This window comes from Arvicanthis niloticus, unplaced genomic scaffold, assembly GCF_011762505.2.
Source record: "Arvicanthis niloticus isolate mArvNil1 unplaced genomic scaffold, mArvNil1.pat.X pat_scaffold_142_arrow_ctg1, whole genome shotgun sequence".
In the NCBI taxonomy this organism is placed as follows: domain Eukaryota; kingdom Metazoa; phylum Chordata; class Mammalia; order Rodentia; family Muridae; genus Arvicanthis; species Arvicanthis niloticus.
In genome coordinates this window covers 7,115-25,046 of record NW_023045396.1, presented here as the reverse complement: position 1 = coordinate 25,046, position 17,932 = coordinate 7,115, and the positions used below count along the sequence as shown (strand labels likewise).

At 43.9% G+C, this 17,932-nt stretch overlaps 1 protein-coding gene across 1 annotated transcript in view; it reads left to right on the top strand.

The window, feature by feature from the left end:
- LOC117701603 (autophagy protein 5-like) overlaps positions 1–15,214 on the top strand; it is a 53,257-nt gene extending 38,043 nt beyond the window's left edge. The window contains exon 6 of the mRNA XM_034493183.3: positions 15,000–15,214. Within this exon, the coding sequence (XP_034349074.3) occupies positions 15,000–15,214 (215 nt within the window). The remainder of the gene's footprint in view (positions 1–14,999) is intronic.
- The last annotated feature ends 2,718 nt before the right edge of the window (positions 15,215–17,932 follow it).

Genomic DNA, 17,932 nt, shown 5'->3' with positions numbered 1-17,932 from the left:
GAAGACTTCTATGAAGACAAGGTGAGCTCTAATAAAGCGCTATCTTGTATCAGAGAGCCATGTTTCAAATACAAGACAGGAAAGCTTGGTCTGGGTCTTAGTTTCATCGCATTTCTACAACAAAAGTACTGTAGACCCAAAACAGTAAATACTGACCTCATGCATTTCTGTGGACTGGGGTAGTATAAGATAAGACAGCTGCAGATTTAGTTGTCTGCGCAGGGGAGGGATTCCTGTTCGTAGGTCTCTCCGCTGAGTCCTCATGGGTGAAAGCACCCTGGGGTCTCATGCCGAAGGGCACTAATCCCACTGGTAAATCATCAGACATAATCATCTCTAAACCTCTCGGCCACTTAATACCATAAAGCCTTTGGACACGGCTGAGGAAGGTGTAGGGCGTGATGAGTTAGTTCACCGCAGGTAGGTCTCAGACAACTGACAGAGGACTGTTCTGTCTTGGATTAGTGTCCCTGGGGAAAGGACAAGGTAATGCGTTTGGAGGAATGGGAAAGAATCTTTTATGTGGGTTCTTGTAGGCCAAGGCAAAAATGTGAAGGTTTAAGGGGAATGGGAAGAGCCAATGGCGGAGAGATTTTGCCCAGAGAGTGCTGAAGTAGCATCTGCTGCCGAACAGAGGATGGAAAGGAGAGACTGGAGCAGAAGTGGGAATGTGGTGGCCAACAGTGGATAAAGACTGCTGTGGTTGAGGGTCATTTTGAAGGTAGAATTGACCAAACCTATTATTAGATTGAGTGTACTGAGGAAGTGCTTATTTGGGGATCCTGATGGTATTCTGTGCACGGACCTGTGAACCACCAGATAGAGACAGCATAGATGTGTGGGCAGCAAAGCTGACTGGAGAGCTCATCTTTATGACTCAAAGTTAGAGCTGTGTGAGGCAGCCACATTGAAATAGACTAAGCTGCTAGAAATCCTTATTTTGTGTGTGAGAGAGTGCAGTAGACTAGGGTATAACTCTGCAGCATCTGAATTCATGCACTGTTCAGTTCCACAAGCAGTGCCTATTTTATAATTATCTTTTGCCTGTCATAGTTTCTGGTTGCAGACCAGTGACTAAGTTTAGCCTACATGTATTGTTGGAGAATATACAGCATAGTGAGAAACTTGTTTAAAGTTTTAGCCTCCTAGAATAGTCACTTAGGTCTCATTACAGAATAAACAGGCTGTTTATCCTCTATATGTGTTTTTAATTTTTTAAATTAATTTTGAAGTTGATTAAATTTTGAAGTAGGGTCTCAAAAAAAAATGATTTAGCTCTGACTGGCTTGGAACTCTCTTGTAGATTAGGCTGGCCTCAAACTCATAGAGATCCACCTGCCTCTCTCCCTCCTAACTTCTCCAATTAAAGGTATATGCCACCATGTCCAGTACTCTCTATATATGCGTGCGTCTGTCTGTCTGTCTATCTATCTAAAATTAATGTTACTTGTATGTGTGTGTTAAGTCAGTCATTCCATTTTCTTTTCTGTAGTGGTGGGAAACTGGGGAGGTAGCTCAGTGGATGTCCTCAGCATCTTTGTAAATACTAGGGGAAGGAGACTGGTGAGCTGCCTGTAATCTCAGCAGCCAGGAGGTTGGAAACAAAGACAGTGGATCATCTGGAAAAGCTGGCTGCCTAGACTAACTAAAGCGGAGGGTTCTGGGTACTTAGAGAGACTCTTCCTTGGTAATAAAATAGAGACTGATTGAGAAGTTACCCAGTGTCAACGTCTGGCCTCTGCACAAATGTCCATATGAGTTTACATGCATATAAACATGCACACATGCAGAAAAGGGGGATAGGAATTTTATAAGTGAATGCATTTGTGCTTTAATGGGAAGATAGTTTGTTAGGCTTCTGAAGAAAGATACCTCATGAAATTTAAATAAATACAAGCAATATTTAGATTATAGCCTCCTAGAATACAAACATCATAGATAAATGACTTGGGAAAAAATCTAGACAGTTATTTTAGAATACTGAACAGATTATACTCATGTTAATTTGCCAGAAGGCATCTTGATAGCCTGGGAAGTCTGTACATCCATCGAGATTGGTTATCTGTGCACTTCTGTTATGAGATCTAGTTGATGTGTCTAAGTCTATGTTTAGGCTGATACTCTGAATACCACTTGACAATAGATCTATTAAGGGAGTATTAGTTTCATGGAAATAAAAAAGGGTTAGTTTTATAGGCATATAAAAGTTTAATTTTTGTCATAATCCCTTTGAAATGTAATTTTATATTTGTTAGTCCTTTATCTTAAATTTGTTCTGCTTTAAAAATTTTAAATTTTTGTAAGTTCTAAGAATGGTGTCTTTCATTTTAATATATTTGGGAAGATTCGTGAAGCATTTTCTTATATATTGAGTGATCCATTATGTAAAAAGGATATCTGAACAGATCTTTTTGTTTTGTGATGTGTTTTTGTCCCTTTGTCTTTCCCTTTTGTCCCCTTCTCCCCTCCCCCCATGTCCTCTGTACACAGGGTCTTGCCATCTCCACATATACCCTAGATTGGCCTATAACTTACTGTGCAGCCTCCTACGCTCTGGGGTGGTAGGCTTGAACCATCTAAATCCATAGATACATATTGTTTAACATATGTGCAAGTTTGTATTGGAATGTAAATTAATTCATGACTCTCTATAGGAGAACAGGAATGAATACTGCTACTTTTCCCTTGGGGTAGAAGGAAGCACTAGATGTCACAGAGCCATGCCCTCCCTCTTGCACTGTGCACTTGAGCAGTTCTTTGGGCGCCCACTGCTGCCATGCCAGGTGTCCGAGGTCTGAGTTATCACGTCTCTACAGCTCCTCATGGATTTCTGTAGCACAGCACTGGGATCTGTACGTGCAGTTGTTACAGTGATCTGTTTGGCTCACTCTTGGAGCTGTATTTTTTAAAATGTTAATTTAGTGTTTGACTTTTTGAGATGGGGTCTAGGCTTGCTCAGCAAGTGAGCTATCTCCCTGTCCTACTGCTTATATTTAAAAAGCAAATAAAAATGTGTGTGTTTGTGGTGTGGCCTCAACTATTAGCGCTGGCCATCCTGGAGCTCACTATGTAAACCACGTACGTTGGCCTTGAACTTTCAGAGGTCCTCCTTCCTCTGCCTCCCGAGTGCCGAGATTAAAGTCACCTGCTTAAATTATTTTTAGTTAGATGTACTTATGTGTATTTGCATGTGAGTATCCCCAGAAGCCAGAGGTGTCCGATTCCCCAGGAGCTGGAGTTACAGATGGCCGTCATTCCTTGGTTGTGGGTGCTGTGACCTTGGCTGTCTTGGAAGAGCAGTGCTCTGACAGCTGATCGATCTCCAGTCCATCCTTGCGCTTCTGAAGCTACTTGTCTTCTGAATGTGTCCTTTGGATTCTTTTCATTTTCTTCCATAGTTCTCTCCGTCCTCTCTCTTAATCTAGTTCTGCTTGTCTTTTTTGAGGAAGATGGAGGGGTTTGAATGATGGAGGTGTTTGAGACAAGAGTCCCACTATATATCTCTGGCTGGCTGTCCTGAAAAATCAGTATGTAGCCAAGGCTGGCCTCAAATTCACAGCGCTCAGCCTGCCTCTGCCCCCATGCTAGGATTAAATTTTGTGCCACCACACCCAGTTTATTCTATGTATCTACGTATCCTTACATAGATAAGGTTTAGTTCTGTGTCTCTTTTGGGGAGTTTTTTGTTTGGTTGGTTGTTTTGTTTTAATTCTGAGGTGCTCAGATCCCCTGGGACTGGAGTCACAGATGATTGTTAGCCACCATGTGAATGCAAGGAATCGAATGCTTGTGCTCTAGTCCTCCAGCTTCTCAGTTCTGCACACTGGGAAACAAACTTCTCCCTCAGATATTCGAGTTTCATTTACTAGCCTCTGCTCATCCAGTTGTTATCTCTGTGGGATCTACATGGTCAGATGACAATTTTTATTCAACATTCAGTAGTTAATGCTATTTAGTGTGTTAACTATTTCTAGGTGTCATGTAAGGTTCAGGCCCCTGTTCCCCATCCTTGTCTTCATTCTTATTGTCTCTCCACCTTTGTAAGTTAGGTCTCCATTAGTCCCTGTGGTGATAGTGAACTCTGATTTCAGAATTCTACCTATTAAAAAATGTTTCTTCAACTGAATAAACACTAGTTTCTTGTACCTCATTATATGATTTTTCTCCTTTATTACTTTAGAAGCTATAGAGAATTTACAAATGTTTTTATATATAAATCATATTTACATATTAGAAAACTATTGACAGTATTTAACTAGGACTCAAAGAATTGCTAGATTTCTGGATACTAGAAATGGCAAGTGTCCAATTATAGAAGAGTGAATAAATATGTGACTTGGAGATGCAGCAAAGTGACATGTGTTGCGTACTTGGTTTGTGGCTTTTTTTTTTTTAATCTGCAACTCCTACTACTAATTAAGTGCATAATAATTTGAGAGATTATTATGTACTCTCCATACTTTGTCCAAGTTGAAAACTTTTTGAGCCTACTGGTCCTTCCAGCTCTTGTTTTTAATTCTTCTGCAGCATCTGTGTCAAACCCTGTCCTCAGTGAGTCCTGATGGCTACCTTCCCCTAGAGTTGTAGTTTCGTAAGGTCCTCTGGGTCTAAGTGAGTTCTTGGCCTCTTTCCTCTTAGCTCATGCCTTTGTCATCTTTAGGAGATTAAAATATCCCACCATGTGTTAAATTGAAGTAAATTTCTGCAGGTCTAATTCTATATTTCATTCCCATTTGTCATGTTAAAACCTTGAAGATTTTGTAGGACTCGTAGGCTCCTGGTGTTTGCTGAGAACTCCTTAGATATTGCCCTGCAGAAATACTTGTCTGCGTTCACTTTTCATGCTTTTAAGGGTGGTTTGATGTAAAGTGTTAAGTACCTTATAATCTCATTTTCCACATACTTTGTGAAGCATAAGCAGTATTTGCCCGCCTTCAATAAGGAGCAGAACAAAGGCGAGGTGAGATGTAGGGAGTGGGAAGAGGAAAGACCAGAGGGCTGAGTCAAAGGGAAGACCTTATGTTCTATGAGCGCATCACTGTCTTTGGCTCTGTTGTTTATTTCCATATGCGGTGCTCAAGAGAATATACTGTGAGATTCAGATATTGGAGTTGTAAGTGAATAATATGGGAAATAATAGCTTTGTCTCAAATTTTACTAACCTCATTTTGCCATTAGGATCCTTAGAACACTTAGGTCCAGTTCCAGCACCTACGTGGCAGCTCACAACATTGGTATCTCCAGTGCAGGGGGTTCGTGGCCCTCCTCTTGTAGAGTGAAAAATTATAAAGGCCATTTTATGAAATATGTGTAAATTTTTTCGCCTTAGACCTTGGGCAGAAAAGCACCTGCCAGCAGGTTTGGGTGCATCTAATTAGTTACAGGGGAGGGGGAGTTACAGGACAAAGGCCTGTTAAGAACATCCCAGAAACTGACTGGCCAAGGGAGGAACTACACCCTGCCCCCATGGTACGGCCTACTAGTGTTCAAAAAAAAAGTAAAACAACCAATCCTGTGCACCCACGCGAAAGTTCGCTTTTTCCCCACCCCGCCCATATATAAGCGCTAGACCACTGAGCCACGAGGTCAGTCCCTCTATCCCCTATGTGAGATATGGGGATATGGGCTGGCCCAGAGCTCTGATTTAATAAACCACCTCATGTGCTTTACAGCAAGACGGTCTCTCGTGTGTCCTTTGGGTGCGTGTTATCCTGTGACTTAAGTAGACCCCCTTTCTGGGGAGTCCCGGACCTTTCACTCTGACCTCTGTGGACACTAGGCATGCACATGCTGTTATACATGTAAAACAAAACAGTTTTACACATGAAATAATTAAAAAATAATTACTGAATACATGTTTAAGAGAGGGGGAGCATGTGCTTGCACACATGTGTGAGCATGTGCCTGTTTGTATGTATATCACATACAATAAAAAGCAATAATTGCCTGCCTTCAATAAGGAGCAGAACAAAAGCGAGGATGCATCTGCAACATCCACGTGCAGATGCCCATGGAAGCCAGAGGATGTTGGACAGTAGGTGGCTGTGGGCCTTGCCTCCTGATGTGCATCTCTCCAGCACCCGTCTGATTGTCCACTCTGGTGCTATTTGGTGCTTCTTTTTGATGCCGCTTTCCACCAGTGAAACATCTGTGTGCTTTTTAGTTCAGGACCACTTGTCCTGAACTTCTGCCATTCGAAGAAATGGGATATGGGTAGGCAGAGAAGACCTGAGCCACCAAGCACTAGTAGTGCAAATAAAAGGGCTGTTGAAACACTTTAGAAATTGTTAACTTTATGCTGGTCTGATTTCTTTTGTTACGTGTGAAGTGCAGGAGAAAGCCTAGTGTGTTTTTAGATGCACAGTAGTTGAGCGGCTCCACTTTCCACACTCAGAAGATGTCGAGCCCTGCTCTTTCTGTCTACTGTTTTCGTTCTTTCATGTTAGTGAATGTAAGATCATGAACTGTTTGTAAATTAGGAACATCTTTTAAAGGGATATTTTCATGCTGCCACTATGGACATGTTAAATGAAGTACCAATAGAAGGGGATTTTCCTAGAGGTTATTATAATTAATAAAATTATGTAATGCCTTAGACCTGGATACTCTTACATGCATTATCTTGTGATTCCTTATGAAGATTAAGTAAAAGTTATCAACTGTGCAAATGAGGAAATGAATTTAACTACTAAAGAGGTGGGACCAGGAATTTTAGCCTAGATTGCCTCTGATTCCAAAATGAAGGCATATTCCATTACATCTGGAGATTATTAACTCTAGCTACATATTGGAGTCATCTGGAGAGCTTTGAAAAAGTACTGGTGCCAGTAAGTCAGGCACTGTAATTGATCTAGGGAACGGCCCACGCACTGGTGCTTTTACACGCTTCCTAGGTGATGCCAGTGAGGAGGTGACCAAGAAGGATTACAGCTTCAGTGGCCACTGTGGGTCTTTGCTTGCAAACATTTGCCAACAGGCAATCTGTTTCATAACAGACATTCTCTTACTTAACATAAAGAATTAGATAAAGAGAAGATAGTTTATATAATAAACGTTGGAAAGATTTTACTGACCAGGGCTGTGGAGGTGGCTCGGAGGTTAGGAGTACTGGTTGCTCTTCCAGAGAACCAGGATTCAATTTCTAGCACCACATAGTGGCTCACAACCATCAGTAATTCCTATTCTAGGGGACCCTATACTCTCTTCTGACCTCTGCAGATACCATACATGCACATGGTGTCCAGATAAACATGTAGGCACAATTCCCATATACATAAAATGAAATAAAATTTTAAAAAGTTAAGAGTGACCATAGTATGGGATATCCTTACCTTTAGTCCTTACAAAACTTAAAGTAGATTTCAGGCTTTTTCTTTTTTTAAGTTGTCTCCTGAGTGAAGTAAAATGTGTTTGATTCATTGTTCAGTTTGTTTCTGGACCTCTGAATCTCAGGAAGTGACACATTCATTGAGACTAAGAGGAAACACACTTTCTCAACACATGGTGGATCAGGTTATGAGATTCAGTCTGTACTTTGAACAGGAACACATTTACACAATCAGACTTGGCTCTGGAAGTCTTTTTAGGAACCTTTATTTCCTTTAATCCTAGCACTCATGCACATGTGTACATACATACCCATAATATACACCGGAGACTTGGTTCCCAGTTGGTGACTCTGGAGACTTGGTTCTCAGTTGGTGGCACTGGAGACTTGGTTCTCAGTTGGTGGCACTGGAGACTTGGTTCCCAGTTGGTGACTCTGGAGACTTGGTTCTCAGTTGATGGCACCAGAGACTTGGTTCTCAGTTGGTGGCACCGGAGACTTGGTTCTCAGTTGGTGGCACTGGAGACTTGGTTCTCAGTTGGTGGCACTGGAGACTTGGTTCTCAGTTGGTAACTCTGGAGACTTGGTTCTCAGTTGGTAACTTGGTTCTCAGTTGGTGGCACTGGAGACTTGGTTCTCAGTTGATGGCACTGGAGACTTGGTTCTCAGTTGGTGGCACTGAAGACTTGGTTCTCAGTTGATGGCACTGGAGACTTGGTTCTCAGTTGATGGCACTGGAGACTTGGTTCTCAGTTGGTGGCACTGGAGACTTGGTTCTCAGTTGGTGACTCTGGAGACTTGGTTCTCAGTTGATGGCACCGGAGACTTGGTTCTCAGTTGGTGGCACTGGAGACTTGGTTCTCAGTTGGTGGTACTGGAGACTTGGTTCTCAGTTGGTGGCACTGGAGACTTGGTTCTCAGTTGGTGGCACCGGAGACTTGGTTCTCAGTTGGTGGCACCGGAGACTTGGTTCCCAGTTGGTGGCACCGGAGACTTGGTTCCCAGTTGGTGGCACCGGAGACTTGGTTCTCAGTTGGTGGCACCGGAGACTTGGTTCTCAGTTGGTGGCACCGGAGACTTGGTTCTCAGTTGGTGGCACTGGAGACTTGGTTCTCAGTTGGTGGCACTGGAGACTTGGTTCTCAGTTGGTGACACTGGACACTTGGTTCTCAGTTGGTGACACTGGACACTTGGTTCTCAGTTGGTGGCACCGGAGACTTGGTTCTCAGTTGGTGGCACCGGAGACTTGGTTCTCAGTTGGTGGCACTGGAGACTTGGTTCTCAGTTGGTGGCACTGGAGACTTGGTTCTCAGTTGGTGGCACTGGAGACTTGGTTCTCAGTTTGTGGCACCGGAGACTTGGTTCTCAGTTGGTGGCACCGGAGACTTGGTTCTCAGTTGGTGGCACCGGAGACTTGGTTCCCAGTTGGTGGCACCGGAGACTTGGTTCCCAGTTGGTGGCACCGGAGACTTGGTTCTCAGTTGGTGGCACCGGAGACTTGGTTCTCAGTTGGTGGCACCGGAGACTTGGTTCTCAGTTGGTGGCACTGGAGACTTGGTTCTCAGTTGGTGGCACTGGAGACTTGGTTCTCAGTTGGTGACACTGGACACTTGGTTCTCAGTTGGTGGCACCGGAGACTTGGTTCTCAGTTGATGGCACCGGAGACTTGGTTCTCAGTTGGTGGCACCGGAGACTTGGTTCTCAGTTGGTGGCACTGGAGACTTGGTTCTCAGTTGGTGGCACTGGAGACTTGGTTCTCAGTTGGTGGCACCGGAGACTTGGTTCTCAGTTGGTGGCACCGGAGACTTGGTTCTCAGTTGGTGGCACTGGAGACTTGGTTCTCAGTTGGTGACACTGGAGACTTGGTTCTCAGTTGGTGGCACCGGAGACTTGGTTCTCAGTTGGTGGCACTGGAGACTTGGTTCTCAGTTGGTGGCACTGGAGACTTGGTTCTCAGTTGGTGATACTGGAGACTTGGTTCCCAGTTGGTGACTCTGGAGACTTGGTTCTCAGTTGGTGACTCTGGAGACTTGGTTCTCAATTGGTAACTCTGGAGACTTGGTTCTCAGTTGGTAACTTGGTTCTCAGTTGGTGGCACTGGAGACTTGGTTCTCAGTTGATGGCACTGGAGACTTGGTTCTCAGTTGGTGGCACTGAAGACTTGGTTCTCAGTTGATGGCACCGGAGACTTGGTTCTCAGTTGGTGACTCTGGAGACTTGGTTCTCGGTGGTACTGGAGACTTGGTTCTCAGTTGGTGGCACTGGAGACTTGGTTCTCAGTTGGTGGCACTGGAGACTTGGTTCTCAGTTGGTGGCACTGGAGACTTGGTTCTCAGTTGGTGGCACTGGAGACTTGGTTCTCAGTTGGTGGAATGGAGACTTGGTTCTCAGTTGGTGGCACCGGAGACTTGGTTCTCAGTTGGTGGCACCGGAGACTTGGTTCTCAGTTGGTGGCACTGGAGACTTGGTTCTCAGTTGGTGACACTGGAGACTTGGTTCTCAGTTGGTGGCACCGGAGACTTGGTTCTCAGTTGGTGGCACCGGAGACTTGGTTCTCAGTTGGTGGCACCGGAGACTTGGTTCTCAGTTGGTGGCACTGGAGACTTGGTTCTCAGTTGGTGGCACTGGAGACTTGGTTCTCAGTTGGTGAGTCTGGAGACTTGGTTCTCAGTTGGTGGTACTGGAGACTTGGTTCTCAGTTGGTGGCACTGGAGACTTGGTTCTCAGTTGGTGGCACTGGAGACTTGGTTCTCAGTTGGTGGCACTGTTTAGGTGATTCAACCCTGCTGGAGAGAGCATGTTGCTGGGGACAGACAGACCAGAAGGTAAGATCATGTAGCCTCAACTGACTTCCAGTTGCTTTCTCTGCTTCACACTTGCCTTTGAAGATCTGAGCTCTTCGCTGCCAGGTGGCTACTTGCTGCCGTGCCTTCTCCTAATGGAATCTTGTTCCCTGGAACCATAAGCTCAGATAGACTTCTCCTCCTCTGAGTCGTTTCTAGTGTTCATCAGTGCACCAGAAAAGGGACTCCTTCCTACACAGGCAGTCCCGGGACCTGGAGCTCCATGTGGACCAGGTTGGCCTCAGACTCACCAGTGGCTCATTTCTACCTTCTGAATGCTGGATTAAAGTGTGCACCACCAGGCGTGGCTGGCTAATTTGTCAAATTATGCGTATGTTTGTGGGTATGCATGTGGGCATGTGCATGAGAGTCCCAGTGCCCGCTGTGGCCAGAAAAGCGTATTGGATCCCCTGAGCCTGGCATTCAGGTGGTGAGTGCTGCGAGCGGAAGTGGGGTTCTCTGCAAGAACAGCATGCACTTACCGCAGCAGAGCCAGCTTTCCTGCCTGTTCAGAACATTACTGACGATGTGACTCTCGGGGAAGATCTCGGGGAAGTTCACAAGTGTATTATTAGCCTGTGATGAAAGTTTTGATGTTTGAATCCTCAGTTTTCCAGTAAATTTGAAACAAATACTTCTTAATAAAAATTCAATAATTGCCTTCCTAAAAACACAGTTATTTGGGTGGCTTTGGGAAGTACTCTAAAGATGTAATAATCAGCTATAGTTTATTGCTGATTATGTGAACATTAAAGCCTTTGAGAGGCGACTCAGTGTTTGAGAGCACTTGCTGTTCTTTTGAAGGTAAACACGATGTAGCACTTGGTATCTGATTATTTTTTTCTTTCAGTACTATCCTGAATATGTGCTCTTACCATCTGTACTTTGTAGAAGCAATTGAAGGACAGTTGTAAAAGCACTGAGCTTGGGCTTGGGGAGACGGCTCAGTGGGTAAGAGTGTATGCTCTGTAAGCACCAGGACTGGAGTTTGAGTCCTAAGAGCCCACATTAAAAAAAAACCTGACATGCCTGCAACCTGAATACAGGGTGGAGAGAGGGGTGCCGAGAAAAGATCCTTGCTAGGGCTTATGCCCTCTAAAGGAGCTCCCGGTTCAGTGAGAGACCCTGTCTTAAGAACAAGGTGAAGAGGGTTCAAACAGGATGCCCAGCACTCGTCTCGTGTCAGCATTTAGATGTGAGAGCACACGTGCCATGTCTCACACAACCTCAGATGTCCACTGTGCCGTGTCTCACAGAACACACCTCAGATGTCCACTGTGCTGTGTCTCACACAGCACACCTCAGATGTCCACTGGCTAGAATCATAGGCATGAACCACCGTGCAGGGCTCACAAACTGGTAGTGTTCTGCATAAGCTCTTCTGGGTGTTTTGTTTTGAGTTTTAATCTTTGATAGGTATCTGTAAGGACCATCATTAAAAACTGCAAGTGTGGAGACACCTGGTTACACCTTCTCTTAGCGCTGCCATTCTTTGACTTTTATTTGTGTCTTTAATAACTATAAAAATTACTCTAGCTGGGTGTGGTGGCCCATATCTGTAATCCCAGCACCTAGGAGGCAGACCGTGGAGTGTTGGTGTAAGTTAAAGGCCGGCCGGCCTACCAGTCATTCCCAGGATAGCCGAGTATACAGACTAGAAGCCTTGTCCCCAAAAAATTAATTGATTAATTAATTTTAAAAGTCTGTTATTGGTCACAGTACTTTTAGCACTGCTTGGAAAATGCATATTTTCTAAGAATGTTTAAAAGTAACTAATACAGATTGTTTGTGGTTTTAGTTTTTTATTACATTTAATTTGTGTGTATGTGTTACAAGGTAGAGGACAACCTGCAGGAGTCTGATTCTCTCCATAGTCTTGGTGACAAGTGCCTTTACTCACTGAGCCGCTCATCAGCCCCTGCTCAAGAGAGAGAAACCACATTTAAAAATTTAAGTCTTATAGAAAATGAGTTATGTGTGACTTGAGGCTGGAAGAAGAAAAGCATGTGTGGGACCCTTTCCCATAGCTGGGCTTCAGCCTCAGTTAGGGAGTGTAGTTAACACCCTGAGTTAGAGAAGCTTGTCCCTTTTTCCAGGCCAGAGTGAATCTGTAACCCGCAAGTATCCAGGGCACCGTAGCTAATTAGCAGTAAGACCCAGAAGGCCCTTGAGGGCCTCCACTGTGTTTACAGACAGGAAGCGTCCTATGTGCTGACTTCTGTGTTCCTAAAAAGACTACACAGCTGGGCATATGACAGGAGCGACATCTCCTTTACTGTTCTTACCCTAGTGACTCTGACCCATCTTGCAGCCATTGGAAACTATAGAAGAGCCTTTTGCTTTGCAATCTCAGCACACTTTGCTGAGAAGTCTGTTAAGCAGTTGGTGTTGTAAAGACTTGGCCACATTGCAGTGCATTAACTGAAGGGTGAATTGGAGGCTAGAATGGATGGGGCTCCTTTCTCTCATTTGGCTCATCAGTACCCTGTGACTATTTCCCTTGCATCAGCAGTTTTTGAGTCAACATGGTTGCTTGGCAGAGCTGTCCTATGTATTGTAGTGTGTAGCACTTTTTCTGGCTTCCATCCACTACTCTCTAGGTACACAGACAAACAAGTTTTGACAACCAGTAATGTCTCCAGACAGTTAACCAATCTCTACTGCATCCTTAGATCTTTCCTAGTTGAGAATTAGTCTGTTTTCTGGCTGTTTTTTCTCTCCTTCTCCCTCCTGTTGGAATCCATGTAAATCTATGTTAATGAAGATTTGCCTTTGGGGATCTTGAGTCTGAATCTTGGTCTTCTGGCTGGCCTGGATCTTGCTATTTAGATCAAGGCAGCCACAAACCTGTAGTGATGATCCTCATGCCTTTTGTCTTCCAAGTGCTGGGGTCACAGATATGTGACACCATTCGCAGCTCTGCTGGAGGGCTTTTCGTTTGTTTGTTACAGGGTCTCAAATAGCCTAGGATACCCTCAAACACACTATGTAGCCAAGGCTAGCCTTGAACTCTTGATCATCCTGCCTCTATCTCCCATGAGTTTTGATTATGGAAGTGTGCCATCATGCCTGGAACCCATAGTAGGGGGAGTGGATCTATCCCCAAAAGTTGTCCTCTGACCTCACATGTGCAGTGTGGCATGTGTGCCTATACTCATACATACATCATATCATACACAATAATAAATTAAAACCAATTAGAACTTCAGCCATTTCTCCAGAGAAGTCTCCTACATAAATGGCCAGCAAGCACATGAGTAGATACTTAGCCATTAGAGAAATGCAAATCATAACTGCATTGCATTCCTGCCTCATACTAAGATGTCCATATAAAAAACAAAAATGGCCAGACTTGGTAGCATAAATATTTAATCCCAGCACTTGGGAGACAGAAGCAGATGGCTGTCTATGAGTTTGAGGCAAGCCAAGGCTGCATAGTGAGACTGTCTCAAAACAAACAGGGCAAAAATGAATAATGCTGGTAGTGACAAATATGGATTACAACTCTTTGACCTTGCTGGTGGGAATGGAAAATGGTTTAGTCACTTTGGAAAATAGCTTGGCAGTTCCTTAAAACATTTACCGGGTAACAGTTAAACAGCTTTGCCATAAGACATAGAGATTTCACTCCTGGGTCCACCCAGAGAATTGAAAACATATTCATACAAAACATGTACACTGATGTTCTTAGTGGTGATTTACATGATTTATGATAGCCAAAAGTAGACATGACTCAAATATTTCTAAGTTAACACAGTTTTGTAACTCTATACCACTGAGTGCTTATTGGATCATAACAATAACTGAAAGACTACACATTATAAGAACAAACTGAAAACATCATACTGTGCATGTGTGCACACATACATGTGCACAAAGCAAATGTAAAAACCACATACTATTTTCAAAAAATGATTGCATTTTCAAAAAAATGACCTTTGAATGTACTTAGAAAAGAGCTAGACTCTGCAGTGTATGATCTGCAAACTATAACTTAGTAACGTTTTAATTCAACCTAAAAAAAAACAAAAAACCTTTAAAGTGTAATCAGTATGAAATTGAGCTGCACTTGACATTTCACACATGCACATTCTATATATTGTTTCCCACCCTCCCTCCCTCACATGCTGTGAATTGAGTCCAGGGTTTTGTCCATGTTAGGCAAGCCAATTCAGCCAGGGGATTACATCCATCCTTGCTCGACACCCCCTACCCCCGTATGTGTGAGTGCATGTGAGACCTAAGGAACACCACTACCGTACCTTGAGACAAAGCCCTTCCTTGCCTTTAGTGTGCCGGTTAGGCTAAGTGCCTGGCCCAGGATGCAATGTCTCTCTCTCTCTCCAGTGCTGGGATTACAAGTGGGCACCACCATGCCTGGCATTTTTGCATAGGTTCTAGGAGACTGAACTCAGGTTCTTGTGCTTTCAAGGCAAATTCTATACAGACTTTGCCCCAGCACCAGGTTCCACATTTCTTTAAGCTCTTATACACTGTTGTTTGTCTGTATAAGTGCTGATTAATGTTTAAATTGTGCAAATTTCTTCTTATATAGATTAGCAGTGAAAGTTAGACCAGAGTCAGTCTGTCTCTACTACTGGCCTTTGCCTTGATAACAGAAGTCACATACCTGTTGAGGGTTTATCTTGGGAGGAAAAAAAAGATGTTAAAGATTAATTTTATATCTTCCTTTTGTTAACATCAAGAGAAAAATTGTAAACAATGTCGTAATGCTTTTCAGGAACTTCTGCATGGTTAAGACTTTTGTGTCTTTATGAGCTAATCTATTATGATGTTCATTCTTAATAACAGAATTTATTTCATTTCAGACAGATTTGACCAGTTTTGGGCCATCAACCGGAAACTCATGGAATATCCTCCGGAAGAAAATGGATTTCGTTATATCCCTTTTAGAATATATCAGGTAGGAAGTAACATTATGAACAATGTTCTGGAAAGCTTTGGGCATCATCTGTGTCTGTACAAGAACCTACTAGCAGCTGGGTTTACATCCGGGTTTTTCAGATCTGTCTTTTGCTGGTAGTAGGAATGGAGGTTGTGTTTCAGTGACTGATTCATAGTTGCTGCTGGTTATGTCCAGTGTACTCGCTGATTCTGCTGTGTGCTACAATTTACTTGTAACTGCTAAGATAACACATGAAGCATGTTTGAAGACTGTTTTGCTGAGAGAGTCTCAAGTAGCACAGACTGGCCTGGAACTTCCCTAGTGAAGGCTGGCCTTGAACATGTACCTCTGCTTCTTAAGTCCAGCGTCTGTACCCAGGGTGTCTGGGTCTACACTAGGAATCTAGAACTTTGTGCATGTCAGGCCAGGATTCTGTCAGCTGAACTACATCCCAAGCCCAAGGCTTATTGGGTTTTGAGACAGGGTGCCACAGCAGCCCCACTGGCCTTGGACTCTCCTACCAGAGCCTACCAGTGCTGGGATTGTGTGGTGTGAAGAGTGGTAGAAATGTTTAGTTTGCCTGATGCGTGTTCCCCTACATAACACAACAAAGCAGCACCTTCAGTGCTGTCAGCAAGCAGCATCCCTGCACACTTGATTCAGTACTGCTGTTATTCTTTTTATTTTTACTGATTTTATCTTTTGCTGCTCAAGATGAGTCCTGGGCACCCTGCAGTTTCTGACAGAAGCATACATACATCAGGCCTGGTTTGTGTTTGCTGCTGATAAACTGTGGTAAAGTCTCATAGCGATCACCTGTCTCCCCAAGGAGTCTGGTATTTGCTAATTCCATGTTTGCTCCTGCACCTGAGGAGAATGAGCCTCGATGTGGAGTATGAGGACTGTAGACCGTGTCTGGTAGGCAGGCTTACAGCAGGCTGACACCAAGTCAAGATAGGATTCTGCTTGGTGTGCGGCAAATGCTAAATAAACCTTGAGGGCCTGCAGGTGTAGCTCAGTACTAGCAAACATGAGGTCTTGGAGTCAGTTGCTGACATTGTAGAGTTGTCTTGATAGTATTTTAGAAGGCAGGGTACCTATTCTGATGACAAATCATTTAATAGCAGAAATTGAAAACATAAGTACTCCGAGTTAGCGTTGCAGGTGTTATTTCCAAGGTTTATACGTTTGCAAAGGCAATGTTTATTCATGCTCAGTCCCCCAGTGTCCAGAAAAATGCCCTGCATGTGAATTCTATTGACTCTTATTTTTATTTTCATATGCAGTGAGCTCTCTAGTAACTTACTGTCAAGTGTTCCCACAGCCTCACCCAATGTGTAGATTGTGAGATATAGTTTAATTTAGGAATTATAGTTGTCCCAGTAGTGCAGGTGACTGAGAAGAGGCCTTCCTTTTTTATTTTGTATCAGGGACATTTGTAAGGTCAGGTTATTACTTCATGCTTCAATATCACCACATAGAAGCATCAGGTGTGGAAAAGGTGTGTAGAGAGCATGGGGGCGGGGGGGAGGAGGGCTGGTAGAGAAGAGATGGTCTTTTTGTTTTGGAGCCAGGCTTTGCTTTGTAGACGAGCCTGACCTTGAACTCACAGGCTTTCAGATAGTAGCGTTTCAGGTGTGTGTTACCACCCTGACTTGAGAGAATGGTTTTTATGCAATTCTGTCATCAGGTAGAAAGTGGGAACTTAGAGACTTCTCAGAACTGACTTCACTAGACCTGGCTGCCAGATGGAGGTTCTGTGAGAGCCAAGCTTCCTGCAGGCCCTTTCCTGTGTGGGGGCAGGGAAGGAGCAGGGCACTTGATTGTTTCTTAGTTGCTTTACAAGCTTTTCTTCCTTTCTATTTTGGTTCTGAGTTGAATCTGAATAAATCTGAATTTAAAAATATGGTATGTAAGTAAATACCAAATCTTAGATTTATAGTTTTTGATAATTTATTGTATTTTTGCTCTCTTCATTTTTTTCTTACTGGTGTTATTCCTGGTACACTGGACTTCTGCAGAGATGTCAGACGCTGTTCACCATATGCCGTAGTGTCCATCACGGACTCAGCATGGGTGCCATAAAGTGACAGAATTGTAGTGGTAAAGTCAGATTCCTCCAGAATTCTCTAGTGGTGTCACACACATTTCTCTGTCATTTACATAGGAGTCAGTGTGTGAGTTTCAGGTCTATGTTCCTGAACTCCAGGTGCTTCAGTATGAGCCAGTGTTCTAGAAATGAGGCGAATGGCACGAGGTGTTTCCAGCATGTAGCCACATGTTACTTAGAATTACATACGTAAGTAAGTAGATGGTGTCAATGAGGTTACCTCCAAGAAGCTTTGTGAAATGGCCACAAAAGGCCGGGCATCGACACTTAGGCTGAAGTCTCTAGACAGCGGGGCTTATGCCCTGCAGTTAGCACATTGTGAGGATGCCATGTCTTTTCAGGAAGCACAGGTTCTAACTGGTTCTCCGCAGTGAGTTCACTAAGAAAGCCGAGACTCTGGTTTGTCTTAAGTGGCATGGTCCACCCTGAGCTGTGTACTAGACTCAGGTGGATGGTGTTATATTGTATCGGGCTGCTGCTACACTACACTGCTTACAAAATTTTTAATAAAAAGGTTAAAGGAAACTAATGAGCTAAGTGTACAGATAAGTGTGATTCTAGTGAAGAGGAGAAGTAACTGTGCCGTAAGTCAGATGCCAGAAGGTGGCATCGGTCTGCCTCCCGAGAGTGCAGAAAAGGCCTCCTTAAGGAAGTGAGGCGTCCAGTCCTGAGCAAGGGGGGCAAAGGCCGGGGGTAGGCTTAGCATAGGCAAAGGGACTTGAAGTGCTTGTAGCTGAAGGAGACAC